The 21,962-nt window shown below is 41.2% G+C and overlaps 1 protein-coding gene across 1 annotated transcript in view; it reads left to right on the plus strand.

Moving 5' to 3' along the window:
* Window positions 1-1,774: 1,774 nt before the first annotated feature.
* The window catches only part of LOC150091193 (integrin alpha-9-like), a 295,920-nt gene continuing 275,732 nt past the window's right edge, over window positions 1,775-21,962 (plus strand). The window contains exon 1 of the mRNA XM_090389494.1: window positions 1,775-2,090. Coding sequence (XP_090245620.1) covers window positions 1,891-2,090 — 200 coding nt within the window. The 5' untranslated portion in view covers window positions 1,775-1,890. The remainder of the gene's footprint in view (window positions 2,091-21,962) is intronic.

Below are 21,962 nucleotides of genomic sequence, written 5' to 3' on the forward strand. Positions count from 1 at the left end.
CGAATCAGAGTAGTGCAAAAACCTTGGGAGGTGCATTATGGCCACAGAAGCCGATGCGCCAACAACTAACAAAAAAAAAAAAAAAAAAAAAACATGGAGCAATATGACCTTCGTTGCTGATGCTTCTAAAATTCTACAACTAGTCGCTCTATGGAGACAAAATAAATCTACTTCTCCAGACTGCAGCAAATACTGCGAAGTTATGAACACCGCCTAGTTAATGATGAGGAGTAATATCGTGCCTCCTTTCAGTATGCTCAAAACCTATTTGCCAAAAGGAAACTTCTGCAGATACAAGACCGTTAAAACGCCGAACCTCCATTACAAAAGAAACCGCTCACTTAAAATTATATACTTCGAGTAATTAGCATTCTTTTTCCTTTTTCAGGATGAGACTAATCGGACTATATTCTTACTCTTAAACAAGACAAAACCTGGACACTTACCTTCATGTACTCTTACCTCTACATTCATGTCCATGGACTGTGACCTTCCATATCTGTCATGGAGTGCTCCTGCTGACCTGGCTATTGCTGGGTAGGAATTCTGTTGCCAGCAACCTCTTACCATTCATGCCACTAGCGTTCTATGCAGTAAATTTGCTGTGTGACTTTCATCCCAATTACTGGAAGTTATCCCATTCTTTTTTTTTTTATTATAATTATTAACTTGGTCTCCATCCAGAAAGCTCAGGCGATCCTGGTAGCCAGAAAAACAACAGAACCCGACACAAATCTACATAAACCACACACTATATACATACACTCTTGGCATTTACAGAGTACTGTTTGTTTTCCTCACAAGAGTACTATTGGCGCAGTTGTGGTGAAACCATCGGTGGCGTCTCACCCCAAACACTGTGTACGCTATGTACAATAATGTTTTAGTTCCCATAAAACGAAGCCTTTGACCTAAATTCTTTGAAAATTCCATTACCTTAAACCCAGAGTTTCCCAAACTGGGGCATGACCAAAAGGTTGGAGTCGCAAGCATCTTAGAAGGGCTTGTGGGGATCGCAGCTGGATACGGTTGAATGTGTAATGTATAAAAAAATCACCTTCGTCCATAGTAAAAATGAGGGCTAAATCTCAGATTACTAACACTCGCATCATTGACCAATTCACAAAACACAAGCCCCTTTCCTCTTTCATGCTAGTTATGCTATTATGGCTTGTTTCAATTTTTGTCATTATGTTGGTAGGTGTAGTCTTCGTAAAAAAAATTAAGGTTAATGAAGTTTTATTTGATGTCTGTTCATTAGTTAACTGTATTTATATTCCCATAAAATATGTGTTTTATTTATTGCCCAATTTTAATCTCAAAATATAATCATTAGAAGGCGCGGTATCACAAAGTTTGAGAACTTCTGCCCTAAATGTTATATTATAAAATATTCAAGATATAAAAAGAGAAGTTAATTTCGTTCTCAGATTCTGTTTGATTGTGAGCGCGTGCTCACAATCAAACAGATGTAGAAACAGATAAACAAATAGCAGTTTTGTTTTTCGTTTTTTTTTTTTTTTTTTTTCTTGTTGATTCTTATTAATGGGGTTGGCATTCATTCTTTTGAAAATGAAATTTGAGTAAACTGCCAGTATACCAAGATGTGCCGTATTAACCATTCCCACAGAGAAGAGCCTTGCCTCTTTCTTATCAATGTTTACCACTATTTCCCGTGTACGAAGCTGTGGAAACTCTTTCACTGCAAACTACATAACTCTAGAGCACGACACCACATCCGTTCCGGAACGGAACTAGGCTCTAACATTATTATTGTTAAATTGAAGTAGTGAACATATGCTCACTTGGAATTTTTTCTGTTTTGCATACCTGTAACCAGCGTAATATTGCTTTAACAATATGTTCATGAAATAACTTTCTGAAAAGAGGATGGTAATTTACAAAATCGATAAAATGGGACCAGAACGGTTACAATGTATAGCTGCAACATTTTCTCTGTGGTTAGGATGTATACAAGTTATAGTTCTGGGATTCAACGTAGATGTGCACTTTCCCATTTTATTCTCTGGTGATAAAAATAGTTATTTTGGTTTCTCCGTAGCTCTGCACACGAATCGAGAAGGGCCGCTGTAAGTATATACTATTTATTTCCCTTTATTATTAACGCATTAGATTAATTAGATGGAGAGGGACGTAGTACTATTACGAGCGCAACAAGCAGGAAACAAAGGGCTACTGTAATCCCTTGGTCGATTTGGGCTAAAAAAAAATATTACATTTGAATTGTATTGAGGCTTTCTGAACTGAGTCGGTTTATTAATAAAATTACAAAACTTACTGAGGATCAACCTCGATTATTAAGTTCGATATGATATTATTATTATTATTATCAGCCATATGGTGCAAGGAAGCCTGAGGCTTATGCTGCACCAGCCAAAAAAAAAAAAAAAAAAAATCCCGAGTTACCCTGAGAGAGAGAGAGAGAGAGAGAGAGAGAGAGAGAGAGAGAGAGAGAGAGAGAGAGAGAAGGGAATCATCAAGAAAGAGAAGAATGATGATATCCATAGCCTCGGTAGCCGGGTGGGCAGGAGCAGCAGTGCGTAGCACACGCTTCTTGATTAGACCGGCGTTCGAGCCCGTGACCTCCAAATACGGAGGTTGCGAAAAAGTCAGGGAATGACCACCGCATATACCCGGAGCAATATGGCCTTAGTTGCTAATGCTCCTAAAAACCAAATAATAACAACGACAGACAACAACAGGACCCTGGGTGTGCCAAGCCCATACTCACCAGATGTGAGCCCATGGGGTTATGATATTAAGTTTCGTTTATAATTTCAGTATTCATGCCATTGATATTTAAAGTGATGGAAAAACAAAACAACAACAAAAAAAGTTCTTGTTTATATTCCGTGGGGGGGGGGGGAGGTATACAATGAATGCAATCATTGACTGCATCTAGCAGTTATATGAGATTGAACGATGTCCACCCAAACGTAGTAGTAATAGAGGCATATGATACAAGAAAGCAAGCGTATGAACTTATGTAGAATCAGCCAAAAAAAAAAATAATAAATAAATAATTTCACACAACCATTCCCTCTAAAAGTTTGTCCAGTTCCTCCTTGAATTTATTTAAGCTATCAACTTCCACAACGACAGATGGAAGTTTGTTCTAGCAATTAACCACCGCTGGCTAAAGGCAAATTTTCTGCACATCTGTTCTACACTTGTCTTTCCTCAATTTGAATTTATGCTCCCTCAGGTTCGTAATCTGAAGAAGCGGAAGAATCCCATCAGAGATCAGCCTGCTCTACCCATTAAAGACCTTATAACCTCAATCAGATCGCCTCGCAAGTGCCTAGTCTCCAGCCGCTGCAATTTGCAAAACTTAAGCCTTTCTTGGTAAGAGGACTCCTTCCTAAAATGAGGCCTCCAGACCTGGATGCAGTACTCAAGGCATAGCCTAACAATTTCCTTATATAAAGGGATAATCGCCTCGTTTTCCTTACTAGAAAAATTCCTGTATATCATTGACAATACTCCATGACCTGTTCAGGCAGGCTGTCTACATTGCTCAGAAAACTTCATATCTGACTGCACAATCACTCCCAGGTCTTTTTCATTTTCTGCTACCCTAAGTGTAGTACCTCACAGTTGGTACATTCCTCTAGGGTCACCTCTACCCATATGCAGTACTTTGCATTTGTATTGTTAAACTTCAATTGCCACTTCTCAGCCCATCTGCCCAAATTTTCTAGATCCTGTTACAGTAGCACTCTGCCATTACTGTCATTAACAACCCTGCCAACCTTTGTATGATCTGCAAAACTTCGACACTAAGCCTGATATCTTCAACAGTATCATTGATAAATAAACAAAACAACAATGGACCCAACACCGAACCCTGTGGGACTCCACTAATCACATTAGTCCACGACGAGCGGCGTCCATTGATTACCACTCTCTGTCTTCTGCCACTCAACCACCCTTTTATCCATTGCAGCAACTTACCCTTAATACCCTACTGCTCTAATTTGTACAGTAATCTTTCATGCGCAACAGTGTCAAAAGCTTTCCCGAAATCCAAGTACTGTATATGATATCAAAATTATTTTTTGAGTCTAGTCTCTTTGTAACCACATCATAGAATCCAATGATATTTGTCAGACAAGACTTTCCCTTAACAAACCCATGCTGTGTCTGAATTATTGCTGCAGTCTTGTCTAGATGATCCTGCAATGCATCTTTAACCAGTGACTCCATTATTTATACCCGGAACAGAAGTTATGCTAACAGGGTTATAATTACTCGTGTCACCCTTAGATCCTCTTTGTGAATTGGGGATGCATTTACACATCTCCAGTCCGTGGAGACCTCCCTTGAGTCCAACGATGCTCTCATAATTATGGCTAAGGGTTTGATTACTTCCTTTGCCGTCTCCTTTAATATAACTGGATTGATCCCATCTATCCCAGGTACCTTTTTTGTGTTTAATTTCAACAATTTCTCCTCCCCTTTGATCTCAGTTATTGCAAATTCATTAAGCACCCTGTTACAATGCGTATATGCATTATTGCGCTCTCGCGCCTGATAACGCGCCTTCGTCAGGCATAATTTCGAATAGTAGTATCCCAAAAATGTATTCGCCGCTAGTGAGAACTGCAAGAAATACGCAAAAAAAAAAAAAAATAATAAATAAATAAATAACTGTATATAATTAGGAATACATTTTTATTCCTATGCAAAATCAGTTATGGAGTTTACGCAAAAACTGAATGAAAGTCCACAAAAATTGATTGATGAAGAACTTTAACGACCTCAAGGTCTTATAGGAAGAATTTCTAAAAAAAAAAAAAAAAAAAAAGAAAATTATCGATTTAATTTTTTTTTTTTTTTTCAATTTTAATTTAATGGCAATTGCTTGTTTGATTTTTTTTGTCTATTGTTATGGAACTGCGGACACACGTATTATCACTATGCACATTAGTTTTTTCTGCTTATTTCTTAATAAATTTGTAATTTTAATTTTTTTAAAATCTTATAAATGGAAAATGTTGAATTAAGTTAAAACTTATCACAGATATGTAGATATCGAATTTCAATTAACAATTCATAATACTACATAAGAGAAATTTGAAAACCAGCGAAAAGGTTGATTGTAGGTTTCACCTATATCACGCCAGAAGATTGAGGAACTGAAAATTTCAGGTGAACTCCGAGAAATATTCATAACCGGACAGAATTTTATTATTATAGGATTCCACCCCATGACCGGTACTGGTACCAAGTGCACAGGGTCGCTGTTATGTCCAGTGTTACTGCTCGTCAAGGAACTCTCTGACTAACCTAAAGCGTTCAGGATTGCGACTTTCTGGAATCCTTTGTAGGTGTTCTCTGGGAGACATATTGCTACTAGGCTCTTGTGTAGAGTCTTTAGCACCATACAGGTGGTTGATACGGTGATCGGGATCATCGTTACTTATTGCATATGCCACATTTCTTTGATCCCTGTCTTAGGTTTGTGTACTTCCTGATCTTTTCCTCGTAGGTTTTTGGAGGTTACCAGTGTTGTACACCGCTGTGTCGATCAGATAGGTAGCCTCTTCCTACTTGTCAACAAGTTTTATGCTCGGGATTGTCTTGTCCGTTATTATGGTACAGTCCCAGTACACCGTGTCGGTTGGGGGTCTCTAAGACGGCCTAGGGTTCGTACTTTTAATACAGTACGCTTTGTTTGGTCACCTGGTATTTCCTCTCAACTTCTCAGGGGCGTATTCAGGAGTGTGCAGAGAGGCATATGCTCCCCTCAACCAAAATTTTGAAATTAAAGAAACAAAACGCAGGAGGAGTTCTAAAAAAAAAAAACTCAAAAGTCTGCTTGCCATGCCTCCCCTTACGATGATACCCGGATACGCCACTGCTGCTTCTGATATATTATCCTGGCTACCTGGTCGTATCTACGAGTGTGCTCCGTTTGGGTAATCATTCTGCAACCGTTTCTGAGGCCAGGTGGCATCGTCGACATGTGTCATCTGGCACTTCGGGCTCCTTTGGCAATATATTTTCTATAGTTCCTGGTGTTTGCTATAGTTACCTGGTCTAGGAAAGCGAGCATCAATCCTTCAGTCTCCGGGGTAGAGCGTTCCAGGCTCATAAGCCATGCATTGGAAGCCATTTTATCTATATGGTCATTGTAGTGTACGTCATTAAGTATCTTCTTTGCCTATCTTTCTAGCTTCCTGTTTCTGTCTGCGCGGCCTCGCTTAGGTTATTTTGAGTATGCCGCTTGTTTATCTTCCTTATGTCCTGGCGCTGTGTTTTTATGAACATAATCTTTCAGATTCTCTGTCGCTTTCTTCTCTTGCTCACTAAGATCTGTCAAGTCCCTTCCTTCTTCTTCTTCCGGTGTTATGGTCAGTCTGTCCACGACCGACTTCGAATGATGTCGGCGGCTCTTGGTCATCATTGTCCTTTCTTTCTCGTGATATCCTCCAGCTCGGTGTTAATCCAATCTATGATCCCGAAGGAATATATGACACTGGGACTGCATATATGTTTATGTGGTGTATTGTGTCTTCTCCGTTCAGCTTAGTTTTGAACAGGCTCCTAAGTCTCTGATGCTATGTTTCGGTCAGACAAGCCTGCATCATCTTGTGTATTGCGAAACCATGTTTTACGGGTTTAAGAACCAGTACAAAAAGAGGGGTTACGTTCCGAAAACTAACAGATATACCATTTTTTTAAAATAACTATAAGAAACTTAATTTTTATTAAAAATAGTAGTAACTGAACAAATGTCTTACAAACTGTTATACATAGATAATGTATTTTCATTTCAGTTTCTTCCTTTCTTATCGCTGCTAAGCATAATCAAACCAGAATGTTTTCTCCGTTACAGAATATCTTCACCTTCTGAACTTTTTTCTGTACCATTTAGATTTCGTATATCTTCTGCTCTAAAAATCAGTACACCTGATATTGAGCTCCGTTAATCAGTGTAACTCTCGTAATTCAGATGGGAAAGGCGGAATTAAGCGAGTTTGACAAAGGCCAAATTGTAATGGCCAGACGACTGGGTCAGAGCATATCCAAACTATTTGCAAACACAAACAATTATACAGTATTAGGCCACCCGAATATTTAAATTCATCTGCCATGCTGTGTGTCTCATGTCTGTTAATTGCATGTGTTTTTTAAGTACTCGTAGTACTGGCATGTGATGCAAGAAAGTAAGTGTATGAGCTTATGCAGCATCAGCCAAAAAAAAAAAAAAAAAAAAAAAAAAAAAATCATACCATTCCCTCCAAATTCCTATCCAGTTCCTCCTTAAATTTATTAAACCTATCAACTTCCACAACGACAGATGGAAGTTTGTTCCAGCAATTAACCACCCGCTAGCTAAACGCAAATTTCCGCACATCTATTCTATGTCTGTCCTTTCTTAATTTGAATTTATGCCCCCTTAGGTTCGTAATCTGAACAAGTGGAAGGATCCCATCAAAATTCAGCGTGCTCAACCCATTCAAGGCCTTACACACCTCAAACAGATCACCGCACAGGTGCCTAGTCTCCAGCCACTGCAATTTGCAGCACTAAAGCCTCTCTTGGTAAGAGGATCTCTTCATTCCCCTCACCAATCTTGTTGCCCTTCTCTGTACACGCTCAAGTAAATCTACATCCTTCCAAAAATGAGGCCTCCAGACCTGTAAGCAGTACACAAGGCGTGGCCTGTCCATTACCTTATACAGACGGACAATCACCTCCTTTTCCCTGCTAGCAAAATTCCTATATATCATTGACAAAACCCCAGGACGTGCCTGGCAGCCTGTCTGCATTGCTCAGAAAATTTCATATCTGCCTGCACAATTACTCCCAGGTCTTTTTCATTTTCTACCACCTTAAGTGTAGTACCACACAGTTGGTACATTTCTCTGGGGTTACTTCTACCCATATGCAGTACTTTGCATTTGTCAAGGTTAAACTTCAGTTGCCACTTCTCAGCCCATCTGCCCAAATTATCTAGATCCTGTTGCAGTAGCACACTGCCATTACTGTCATTAACAACCCTGCCAACCTTTGTATCATCTGCAAACTTCGACACCAAGCATGATATACCTTCATCAATATCATTGATAAATATACAAAACAACAGAGGACCCAACACCGAACCCTGTGGAACTCCACTAATAACATTAGTCCACGAAGAGCAGCACTCATTGATTACCACCTTCCTTCTCCCACTTAACCATCCTTTTATCCATTGTAGCAACTTACCCGTAATACCATTCTGCTCCAATTTGTACAATAGTCTTCCATGTGTAACAGTGTCAAAAGCTTTCCTGAAATCCAAATATATGATATCAAAATTATTTTTTGCGTCCAGTTCCTTTGTATCCACATCATAATATCCTATAAAATTTGTCAGACAAGACTTTCTCTTACTAAACCCATGCTGTGTCTGAATTATTGCTGCAGTCTTGTCTAGATGATCCTGCAATGCATCTTTAACCAGTGACTCCATTATTTTACCCGGAACAGAAGTTAAACTAACGGGTCTGTAATTACTCGTGTCACCCTTCGATCCCCCTTTGTTAATTCGGGATACATTTTCACATCTCCAGTCCGTGGGAAACTCCCCTGAGTCCTAGGATGCTCTCATAATTATGGCTAAGGGTTTTCTTAGTTGCTTTGCCACCTCCTTTAATATAACTGGATAGATCCCATCCACCCCAGGAGCTTTTCTTATGTTTAACTTCAACAATTTCTGCCAGGGTATGTCTGCCAGGGGCAAAAGTTGATGACGTTGTAGAGCGGATATCATCTTTTAAGGGCACAAAAGGTGATATAGTTGTACACGTTGGCACTAATGACATTAAGAGTAGGAGACCGGCGGAATTACTTGACAAGTACAGGTCACTGATGAAAAAAAGCCGTGAATTAGGGTTGAAATTGAAAGTGTCTGCAATTCTGCCCAGACACGATAGGAGGGAGTATATGATGAGAGCCCTGTCAATCAATTCGGCCCTGGAAAGATTGTGCAGGGCTCAAGGGGTAGAATTTTTTTCAGCCTGGTCTGTACTTGTTAACAGGAGAGACTACTTCTACAGGGATGGGATACACTTAAATAGAAAGGGTGCAAGAATGTTTACTGATGCTATCGAGGCAATGTTAGGTGGGTCGGAAAACTGCTAGATTGGGGGGATACAAGGACTAATAGATTAACAGTAGCCACTGGCAGAGGTGAAAGTGATTCTTGCACTGCTTCTATTGGAATGAGCCGCAGCCTGGAAAATAAGATGCAGGATATTTCAGAGACTGCTGGGAATCATTGGGGTACAAATAAACATATGGGTTGTGTTAGGGTAGCTAAGAAAAAGAACAGGTGCATGTATACTTGTGTGTACACCAATGCTAGGAGTTTAGTAAATAAATTTGATGAATTTGAGGTATTGCTCAAAACCTCAAAGGCAGATATTGTGGGGATTTCAGAGACGTGGTGTCACACAGATATAAGAAATGCAGAACTGGAATTTGGGGAGTACAATGTCTACAGAAAGGATAGACAGGATAGGAAGGGAGGAGGGGTTATGCTATTAGTTAAAAAACACATAAAATCCAAGGAAGTGAAGCCAGTCGACATCGCTGGACAGTGCAGTGTCGAGTCAGTTTGGTGTGACATAAGCATTGGGAGATCAAAATTGAGAGTAGGAGTGTGCTATAGGCCTAATGACTCTGATGAGTATAATAAGAAACTGTTCGGAGAAATAGAGTGGGCCAGTAAATCAGAGAGTCTTATAATGGGGGATTTTAATTTCCCAGATATTGACTGGAATTTGGGGGCTGGTTACTCACACACTAGCAGGGCTTTTGTGGATTTATTGGATGATTGTTTTCTACATCAGCATGTTCGGGAGGCAACTAGAGGGAGTAATACTCTTGATTTGATTATCAGCAGTGATTCTTCATGCATTAAGAATCTGCAGATAAATGAACCACTAGGTGGCAGTGATCACAGTGTGCTGAAGTGGGATTTACTGAAAGAGGTAACTACCATTAGGGGTAAAGGGAAGGGTTATTGCTTCCGTAAAGGCGACTACGATGGACGGAGACAGTATTTAAATTCTATACAGTGGGACCAACTGATGATGTTACCAACAGCAAATTCAAAATGGGAAGCATTCAAAGAACTTATCTTGGAAGCTACTAGGTTTTACATACCAACTAAGAAATATTGTTCAAGGTTTAGGCCAAAATGGATGTCAGATGAACTAATGAGGCATATGGCAGAGAAGAAAAATGCATGGGATACATACAAATTAACACGTGACACGGACGCCTATGATAGATACAAGTTGATCTGCAACCAAGTTACAAAGGAGGTTAGGCAGGCGAAGGCAGATTACGAGAGATCCTTGGCAAGGGATGCGAAGAAAAACAGCAAAGAGTTCTTTACTTATGTAAACTCTAGAAGGAAGGGGATGAATCAGATTGGTCCACTTGAGATCGATGGGTCAACTGTTGATGACCCTGCTCGGGTAGCTAACAAACTAAATGAATATTTTGCATCGACATTCACACATGAGGAGTTATTCAGCGAGGGGAATGCGAGAGGTGTATTCAATTCTAGCAGTAAGCTAGAGAATCTTGTAATAACTGAGAGCAAAGTGAAGGAGAAATTGTTGAAGATAAACACAAGAAAGGCACCTGGGGTGGATGGGATCTATCCAGTTATATTAAAGGAGGCAGCAAAGGAGGTAAGCAAACCCTTAGCCATAATTATGAGAGCTTCCTTGGGCTCAGGGGAGGTACCCATTGACTGGAGATGTGCAAATGTGACCCCAATTCACAAAGGGGGATCAAAGGCTGACACAAGTAATTATAGACCTGTGAGTTTAACTTCTGTTCCCGGAAAATTAATGGAGGCACTGGTGAAAGAAGCACTGCAGGATCATCTAGACAAGACTTCAGTTATAGCTAGGACACAGCATGGTTTTGTTAAGGGGAAGTCTTGCCTGACCAATTTGATTGGATACTATGATGCAGTCACAAAAGAACTGGATGCAGGGAATAACTTTGATATTATATACTTGGATCTTAGAAAGGCTTTTGATACTGTTGCACATGGAAGACTGCTAAACAAATTGGAGCAGTGTGGCATTGGAGGCAAGTTGCTGCTATGGATAAAGGGGTGGTTGAGGGGGAGAAGACAGAGAGTGGTAATCAATGGACACTGCTCATCGTGGACTAATGTTATTAGTGGAGTCCCTCAGGGTTCAGTATTGGGGCCTTTATTGTTTTCTGTATTTATAAATGATATTGATGATGGTATATCAGGCTTAATGTCCAAGTTTGCAGACGATACGAAGGTTGGCAGGGTTGTCAAGGACACTACTGACACTATGCTGCTGCAACAGGATTTGGAAAGGTTGAGCAGATGGGCTTCGAGGTGGCAAATGAAGTTTAACATTGACAAATGTAAAGTACTACATATGGGAAACAGCAACCCCAGAGCAGCGTATCAACTCTGTGGTACTACACTGACAGTGGTAGAGAATGAAAGGGACCTGGGGGTGGTGGTGCAGGCAGATATGAAGTTCTCTGAGCAGTGCAGACGAGCTGCAAGAGTAGCTCATGGTGTATTGTCAATGATATATAGGAATTTTTCTAGCAGGGATAAGGAGGTGATTATTCCCTTGTATAAGGCAATGGTCAGGCCACACCTAGAGTACTGTATACAGGCCTGGAGGCCTCATTTCAGGAAGGATGTAGAGCTGCTGGAACGAGTACAGAGAAGGGCAACTAGATTGGTGAATGGGACAAAGGGGTTCTCTTACGAAGAAAGGCTTAAGTTTTTCAAATTACAGTGTCTGGAAACTAGGCACCAGCGGGGTGATCTGATAGAGGTGTACAAAGCCTTGAATGGTTTGAGCATGCTCAATGCTGATGGGATTCTTCCTCTAGCTCAGAAAAATCACCTGAGAGGGCATAAATTCAAATTGAGGAAAGACAGATGTAGGATAGATGTGCGGAAATTTGCCTTTAGCCAGCGGGTGGTTGGTGGGTGGAACAGACTTCCATCCCTTGTCGTGGAAGTTGATAGCCTAAATAAGTTTAAGGCTCAGCTGGACAGGTATTTCGAACGAACAGAGGGGTGAAGTGGAAGTGGTTATTTTTATTTATTTATGTTACTTTTTTTTTTTTTTTTTTTTTTTTTGGCTGATGCTGCATAAGCTTGCTTTCTTGCATCAAATGCCTCTACTAATGCTAATGCTAATGCTAATGCTAATGCTAATTTCTCCTCCACTTTGCTCTCAGTTACTACAAAATCATTAGGTATCCTGCGACAATTTGATAACCTTCTGCCATTTTCAAACCTTAATAATTCCTCATGTGTGAATGTAGATGCAAAATACTCATTCACTTTGTTTGCTATCTGAGCAGGATCATCAACAGTCGAACCATCGATGTCAAGTGGACCAATCAGATTCATCCCCTTCCTTTTATAGTTTATATAATTAAATAAATCCTTGCTGTTTTCCTTAGCATCTTTTGCCAAAGATTTCTCGTAATCTGCCTTCGCCTGCGCCTGCCTAGGAGTCCGGGTGCGAGGTTAGCCTGGGCAGACATTGCTCCTTAAAGCTCTTCAAACAGAGAAGTTTTTCCTGATTTATTTTCTGCTTTATTAGTTTAAATTGTCATATTAACTTATTTTCTAGAGTAGCTTTATATTCCTAGTTACGATACTTAGTTTAAAGTTTAACTTAGACAGAGATTTCGTAGATATTACTTAGTATCGGTAACGGTATCAAATCCACGTGTCACAAATTGAACTAGAGGTCTTTTAACCAAATTTAGTCGATTTATTAACCAATTGTTATATCAAATTATCTTCTATAAGTAGATTATAGACCTTGGCAGGATCCTTAGTTTAGTCTAAATTGAGATAGCGAGATTTGGAAGCTAATCAATACTTACGAGTCCGTAGAAATACCGTTCGTGAATTCCCGCCATTTTTACACGATAGCATAAGCTTAGTGTAGTATAGTGCATAATATAATATTGTCAATTAATCAGTAAATCTATTAATCTTGATAAACTTTATTGTCAATTAAATTGTATTTTTAACTCTATTAATATATATAACTACTTAATCGTAACAAATAATTAATACATAACTATAGTGGTACACGTGATACGGAAGTTGTATAAAGGGAACACTAGATACCGAAAAAAAAAAAAAAAAAATATATATATATATATATAACATAACTGTTTTGGGATATAACTTAAGGATTTAATTTTTGTTTTAAATTTTATTGAATTAAATTGGAATCATGACTCTGACCAGAGCAGCAAAGCAAAAGGCTCAAGCTAAGGGGAGTGCTGTGGTTCAGGGGAGAACTGAGGGGGGCAGTTGCCCTCTGAATCACAGTCTATTAAAATGCACTGTTTGCTTGATGTTTGCGGAGCAGTCGGGTACGGGACATGATACTGCCAAGGGGGATGTCTTTGTGTGTGCACGATGTAAGGAGTGCAAGGAAATCAGGCGACAACTCAGCGTTGTTATGGGCCTTTATGAGACCTTGAAGGACAGGGTGGATGCCCTCGAAGGAAATAAATTGAGGGGCCCATCAAGCTCTCAGCTGCCCACATCAACGCCAGAGCTTGCACTTGGTCATCAGGCAACACAGGGGCAGCCCCCCTAGGCAGAATGCGCTGGTCCCACAGGAACTAGTAGTTATTGGTGACTCTATTGTCAGGGAAACGGGGAACATACTTTGTAAAAAGGATAGGTGGAATAGGACCAGGGTATGTCTGCCAGGGGCAAAGGTTGATGACGTTGTAGAGCGGATATCATCTTTTAAGGGCACAAAGGGTGATATAGTTGTACACGTTGGCACTAATGATATTAAGAGTAGGAGACCGGCGGAATTACTTAGCAAGTACAGGTCACTGTTGAAAAAAAGCCGTGAATTAGGGTTGAACTTGAAAGTGTCTGCAATTCTGCCCAGACACGATAGGAGGGAGTATATGATGAGAGCCTTGTCGATCAATTCGGCCCTGGAGGGATTGTGCAAGGCTCAAGGGGTAGAATTTTTTTCAGCCTGGACTGTACTTGTTAACAGGAGAGATTGCTTCTACAGGGATGGGATACACTTAAATAGAAAGGGTGCAAGAATTTTTGCTGATGCTGTCGAGGCAGTGTTAGGTGGGTCGGAAAACTGCTAGTTGGGGGGGGGATACAAGGACTAATAGATTAACAGTAGCCACTGGCAGAGGTGGAAGTGATTCTTGCACTGCTTCTATTCAAATGAGCAGAAGTCTGAAAAACAAGATGCAGGATATTTCAGAGACTGCTGGTAGTCATTGCGTTACAAGTAAACACATGGGTTGTGTTAGGGTAGCTAAGAATAGAAACAGGTGCATGTATACCTGCGTGTACACCAATGCTAGGAGTTTGGTAAATAAATTTGATGAATTTGAGGTATTGCTCAAAACATCAAAGGCAGATATTGTTGGGATATCAGAGACGTGGTGTCACACAGATATAAGTAATGCGGAACTGGAATTTGGGGAATACAATGTATATAGAAAGGATAGACAGGACAGGAGGTGAGGAGGGGTTATGATATTAATTAAGAAACACATAAAGTCAAAGGAAGTGAAGCCAGTTGACATCGATGGACAGGGCAGTGTCGAGTCAGTTTGGTGTGACATAAGCATAGGGAAATCAAAATTGAGAGTAGGAGTGTGCTATAGGCCTAATGACTCTGATGAGTATAATAATATATTGTACAGGGAAATAGAGTGGGCCAGTAAATCAGAGAGTCTTATAATGGGGGATTTTAATTTCCCAGATATTGACTGGAATTTGTGGGTTGGTCACTCGCACACTAGCAAGGCTTTTGTGGATTTATTGGATGATTGTTTTCTACATCAGCATGTTCGTGAGGCAACAAGAGGGAGCAATACTCTTGATCTGATTATCAGTAGTGATTCTTCATGCATTAAGAACCTGCAGATAAATGAACCACTAGGTGGCAGTGATCACAGTGTGTTGAAGTGGGATTTACTCAAGGAGGTAACTACCATCAGAGGTAAAGGGAAGGGCTTTTGTTTTCGTAAAGGCGACTATGATGGTCTGAGACAGTATTTAAATTCTATACAGTGGGACCAACTGATGATGTTACCAACAGCAAACTCAAAATGGGAAGCATTCAAGGAACTAATCTTGGTGGCTACCAGGCTTTACATACCAACTAAGAAATATTGTTCAAGGTTTAGGCCTAAATGGTTGTCAGATGGACTAATGAGACATGTGGCAGAGAAGAAAAATGCATGGGATACATACAAATTAATGGGTGACATGGAAGCCTATGATAGATATAAGTTGGTCTGTAACCAAGTCACAAAGGAGATTAGGCAGGCAAAGGCAGACTACGAAAAATCTTTGGCAAAGGATGCAAAGAAAAACAGAAAGGTGTTCTTTACATACTTGAACTCGAGAAGGAAAGGGATGAATCAGATTGGTCCACTGGATATTGATGGTTCAACAGTTGAGGATCCTGCTCAGGTGGCTAACAATCTAAACGAGTATTTTGCATCTACATTCACGCATGAGGAGTTATTCAGGAAGGAGAATGATGTAGGTAAAGTAAACATTGGCAGTGAGCTGGATGATTTTGTAATAACCGAGAGGAAAGTGGAGGAGAGATTGTTGAGGATAAACATAAAAAAGGCACCTGGGGTGGATGGGATCTATCCAGTTATATTAAAGGAGGCAGCAAAGGAAGTATGCAAACCCCTAGCCATAATTATGAGAACTTCTTTGGACTCAGGGGAGGTACCCATAGACTGGAGATGTGCAAATGTAACCCCAATTCACAAAAGAGGATCAAAGGCTGACACAAGTAATTATAGACCTGTTAGTTTAACTTCTGTTCCAGGTAAATTAATGGAGGCACTGGTTAAAGAAGCACTGCAGGATCATCTAGACAAGAATTCAGTTATAGCTCAGACGCAGCATGGTTTTGTTAAGGGCAGGTCTTGCCTGACCAATTTGATTGGATACTATGATGTAGTCACAAAAGAACTGGATGCAGGGAATAACTTTGATATTATATATTTGGATCTCAGAAAGGCTTTTGATACTGTTGCACATGGAAGACTGCTGCACAAATTGGAGCAGTGTGGCATTGGAGGCAAATTGCTGCTATGGATAAGGGGATGGTTGAGTGGCAGAAGACAGAGAGTGGTAATCAATGGACACTGCTCAACGTGGACTAATGTTATTAGTGGAGTTCCTCAAGGTTCAGTGTTGGGTCCATTGTTGTTTTCGGTGTTTATGAATGATATTGATGATGGGATATCAAGTTTAATGTCTAAGTTTGCAGATGATACAAAGGTTGGCAGGGTCGTTAAGGACACTACTGACGCTATGCTGCTGCAACAGGATCTGGAAAGGTTGAACTGATGGGCTGAGAGGTGGCAAATGAAGTTTAACATTGACAAATGTAAAGTACTACATATGGGTAACAGTAACCCCAGAGCAATGTATCAACTCTGCGGTACTACACTGACAGTGGTGGAGAATGAAAAGGACCTCGGGGTAATTGTGCAGGCAGATATGAAGTTCTCTGAGCAGTGCAGACGAGCTGCAAGAGTAGCTCATGGTGTCTTGTCAATGATATACAGGAATTTTTCTAGCAGGGATAAGGAGGTGATTATTCCCTTGTATAAGGCAATGGTTAGGCCACATCTTGAGTACTGTATACAGGTCTGGAGGCCTCATTTCAAGAAGGATGTAGAGCTGCTGGAACGGGTACAGAGAAGGGCAACAAGATTAGTAAATGGAACAAAGGGTTGCTCTTACGAAGAAAGGCTTAAGTTTTGCAAATTACAGAGTCTGGAGACTAGGCACCGGCGAGGTGATCTGATAGAGGTGTATAAGGCTTTGAATGGTTTGAGCATGCTCAATGCCAATGGGATTCTTCATCTTTCTCAGAATAATCACCTCAGAGGGCATAAATTCAAATTGAGGAAGGACGGATGTCGGATAAATGTGCGGAAATTTGCCTTTGGCCAGCGGGTGGTTGGTTGGTGGAACCGACTTCCATCACTTGTTGTTGAAGTTGATAGCCTAAACAAATTTAAAGCTCAACTGGACAGGTATTTCGACCGAACGGAGGGGTGAAATGGGAGAGGGTTTTTTTTTTTTTTTTTTTGGCTGATGCTGAATAAGCTTGCTTTCTTGCATCATATGCCTCTACTAATGCTAATGCTAATGCTAATCTCCTTTGTGACCTGATTACAGACTAGCTTATATCTGCCATCGGCTTCTGAGTCACTTGATAATTTATATGCATCCCATGCATTTTTCTTCTCTGTCACGAGTCTCATTAGTTCATTTGATAACCATTTAGGCCTAACCCTTGAACAATATTTCTTAATAGGTATGAAACTTTTAGTAGCATCCACGATTAATTCCTTGAATGCTTCCCACTTAGAATTTACTGTTGGTAACATCGTCCGTTGATCCCACTGTACAGAATTTATAAACTTTCTGAGACCACTGTACTCACCTTTGCAGAAGCAAAAACCATTTCCTTTACCCCTGATGGTAATTAAATCTTTAAATAAATCCCACATCAGTACACTGTGATCACTGCCACATGGTGGTTCCTTTAGCTGCAAATTCTTAATACACGAATGATCACTGCTGATAACCAGATCAAGAGTATTACTCTCTCTGGTTTCCTCTCGAGCATGCTGATGTTGAAAACAATCATCCAATAAATCCACAAAAGTCTGACTAGTGTGTGAGTGACCAACCACAAGTTCCAGTCAATATCTGGGAAGTAAAAATCTCCCATTATAAGACATTCTGATTTACTAGACCACTCTATTTCTCTGTACAATTGTTCATTGTACTCATTCGAGTCATTAGTCGATTTGTCTGTTTTGCTGGACGAAAACCCCAGTTCCTGGGGGGTGACCTTGCCATCTACGCCTGAGACTGACTAACTCAGCCACGGAGTGAAAAACCCATTAAAGTTCCTCGCGTCATCGAACCCGGGTCTTTTCTGCCCAGTGTGGGGAGGACGGTGACTGTGCTAGTAGCGCAGACGTCAGAGCATATCCGTAACGGCATAGCTAGTGGGATGCTCACAGTCAGCTGTGGTTAGTACCTAGCTAAAGTGGTCAGAGGAGGGAGAATGCACGAACCCCCAGCGAGGTGTTGGACGAGAACGGTTCATCGATGCTCGAGGTGAGAAAAGGCTCTCCAGGATGGTACATGGCAACAGAGGGAAAATTGTGGGGCAACTCGTGGGTAATGGGAATGCTGGTGATGGAAGTAATGTGTCACAAAACTCAGTACATGGAACCCTGCCTAAAATGAAGCTGCGTAACCCTAGGCCGCTCCATGTTTCCATGCTAACCATGGTTCATTGGCGACAGCGCCTACAATGGGCACGCTAGCATTGAAATGGGACCTTGAGTAATTGGAAGGAGGTCGTCTGGTCCAATGAATCACATTTCATGTTGCACTATGTGGACGGTCGGGTACGTGTGCATTGTTTACCTGGGGAAATGATGGCACTTGGATGCACCATGGAACAAAAACAAGGTGGTGTCATGTTTTGGGCGATGTTCAGCTGGGATACCCTGGGTCCAGTCATCCATGTGCTGGACACTCTGACCATCTAACTAAACTTGGTTATTTGCATTGCAAGAAGATCCAGGATAACCCTTGAGGACTGAGCAAATTTTGTCCTGGATGACCTGGTAAGCTGGACCCTCACAAATAAATTAAAAATATCAAACACAAAAACAAAGCTAATGATCTTCAAAAACGGTGTGGATTACCGCAGACCCCCTAAAGTGCTTATTTACGGGAAGCAAAATTCATATGTGTCACAACCTAAACACCTTGCCATCATATTGGAGAACAGGCTTAGTTTCCAACTAGACATGAACAGTTTGGCAAACAAAATCAAAGCCTTCAATGAGGCCATCATCATGATCTTCCGTTAGGACTGAGGACCCACAAAAAGAACTCCATCTCTCTACTATAAAGATGTGTTCTTGCGAATTGCCTCATATGCTGCTGGGGTCTGGTTCCATAGGGTCACTAACAGTAAAATCCAAACCAAACTCCTTTCCATGAAAAGACCATGCTGCTTCCAACACACCGAGTACCAAGAACAACATCAACTAATGCACTGTAGGTTCTATCAGAGGCCCTTCCCCTGGACCTATATACAGGGTGTTTCAGTTAAACGTTTCAGAACTTCTAAGAGGGGTAGGGTACATCCTGACAACTCGAAATCATATAGCAATGTGGGGTCGGAAATGCTTTCCTGAAGCGGTGTTGTACACAGAAGCACCATAAAGAAAAGAGACCGTAAGTGAGAAATCGTTTTAATAATACATGAAAAGAAGCAAAAGGTACATGGATTAAAGTAAGTGTTCGAAGTTTCTTCCACGGGCTACAATGCACGCCTCACATCTCCGACGCATGGACATCCGAACATTCTGGAATACTCCAGGCGAATTTCGAATTTCTTCGGCAGCTACTGCGATTCTTGCAACCAGCTCCTCAGCATTGTCAACAGGGGTGTCATAAACTAGCGATTTCATATGACCCCAGAAATAAAAATCAAGACATGATAGGTCGGGTGACCGAGCAGGCCAACGCACGGGACCACCACGTCCGATCCACTGTTGACTAAATGTGACATCCAGGTAGTTACGAACATCTCCGCTATAATGGGCAGGGGCTCCATCGTGTTGGAACCACATTGTGTGTTGCGTCGATGCAGAAATCTGTTCATCTCTCAAAAGTTGTGGCAATACTTGCTGCAGAAAGATCAAGTAGATAGGTCCGGTTAGACGACACGATAACAGGTAAGGTCCGATGAGGTGATCTCCCATAATACCGGCCCATACATTGACCGAAAATCGAATCTGTGCTGCACGACGTCGTATTGCATGCGGGTTCTCGACCGCCCAGATATGGTCGTTATGCGTGTTGAAAATTCCTTCCCTTGTGAAGGATGCCTCATCGGAAAACAACACTTCAGCAGGAAAAAGGGGATTTGTAGCACATTTTCCAAGGTACCACTGTGCGAAAGCAAAACGAGGTGCATAATCCTCCGGTTGCTGTGTCTGGACACGCTGCCTGGAGTATTCCAGAATGTTCGGATGTCCATGCGTCGGAGATGTGAGGCGTGCATTGTAGCCCGTGGAAGAAACTTCGAACACTTACTTTAATCCATGTACCTTTTGCTTCTTTTCATGTATTATTAAAACGATTTCTCACTTACGGTCTCTTTTCTTTATGATGCTTCTGTGTACAACACCGCTTCAGGAAAGGATTTCCGACCCCACATTGCTATATGATTTCGAGTTGACAGGATGTACCCTACCCCTCTTAGAAGTTCTGAAACGTTTAACAGAAACACCCTGTATATAGTTTATAGAGGCTGCATCTACAAGCACAAAAAGGATTACCAACCTCATTCCCTGGAATAGACTGCAATCCTGATACAAATATCAAACAGGAAAAAAATAAACCTATGGAATAAACTCCTCTCCCTTTTGCAGGTTAGATGGGATGAAAATTCCACTGGAGATGTCACCAGACTTTTTATTCCGGATGTCACCTTTCCCATGAATAAGTCTAATTCTAATTGGTTCTACCCATCCATGAGCACATCCTACATCCTAACATGACATGGCGCTCTTAAAGCGAAACTGTTCCAATTCAGACCAGCGACAAATCCTCATTGCTCCTGGGCCCCTCCGTAGCCAGGTGGGCATGAGCAGCAGTGCGTAGCCCACGCTTCTTGATTAGACCTGGTTTCGAGCCCGTGACCACCAAATACGGAGGGTGCGGAAAGGTCAGAGAATGAGCACCGCATGTCCCCGGAGCAATATGGCCTTAGTTGCTAATGCTGCTAAAAACCAAGCATTAGCATTAGTAGAGGCATTTGATGCAAGAAAGCAAGCTTATGCAGCATCAGCCAAAAAAAAAAAAAAAAAAAAAACCCCACTTCCACTTCACCCCTCTGTTCGTTCAAAATACCTGTCCAGCTGAGCCTTAAACTTATTTAGGCTATCAACCTCCACCACAAGGGATGGAAGTCTGTCCCACCAACCAACCACCCGCTGGCTAAAGGCAAATTTCCGCACGTCTATCCTACATCTGTCTTTCCTCAATTTGAATTTATGCCCTCTCAGGTGATTTTTATAAGCTAGAGGAAGAATCCCATCAGCATTGAACATGCTTAAACCATTCAAGGCTTTATACACCTCTATCAGATCACCTCGCTGGTGCCTAGTCTCCAGACACTGTAATTTGCAAAACTTAAGCCTTTCTTCGTAAGAGCACCCCTTTGTTCCATTCACTAATCTTGTTGCCCTTCTCTGTACTCGTTCCAGCAGCTCTACATCCTTCTTGAAATGAGGCCTCCAGACCTGTATACAGTACTCTAGGTATGGCCTGACCATTGCCTTATACAATGGAATAATCACCTCCTTATCCCTGCTGGAAAAATTCCTGTATATCATTGACAATACTCCATGAGCTACTCTTGCAGCCCGTCTGCACTGTTCAGAGAACTTCATATCTGCCTGCACAACCACCCCCAAGTCCCTTTCATTCTCTACCACTGTCAGTGTAGTACCACAGAGTTGATACGTTGCTCTGGGGTTGCTGTTTCCCATGTGTAGTACTTTACATTTGTCAATGTTAAACTTCATTTCCCACCTCTCAGCCCATCTGCTCAACCTTTCCAGATCCTGTTGTAGCAGCATAGTGTCAGTAGTGTCCTTGACAACCCTGCCAACCTTTGTATCGTCTGCAAACTTGGACATTAAGCTTGATATACCATCATCAATATCATTTATAAATACAGAAAACAATAATGGACCCAACACTGAGCCCTGAGGGACTCCACTAATAACATTAGTCCACGATGAGCAGTGTCCATTGA

Source organism: Mastigoproctus giganteus, chromosome 1 (assembly GCF_048544385.1).
Source record: "Mastigoproctus giganteus isolate SK-2022 chromosome 1, ASM4854438v1, whole genome shotgun sequence".
Taxonomy (NCBI): domain Eukaryota; kingdom Metazoa; phylum Arthropoda; class Arachnida; order Uropygi; family Thelyphonidae; genus Mastigoproctus; species Mastigoproctus giganteus.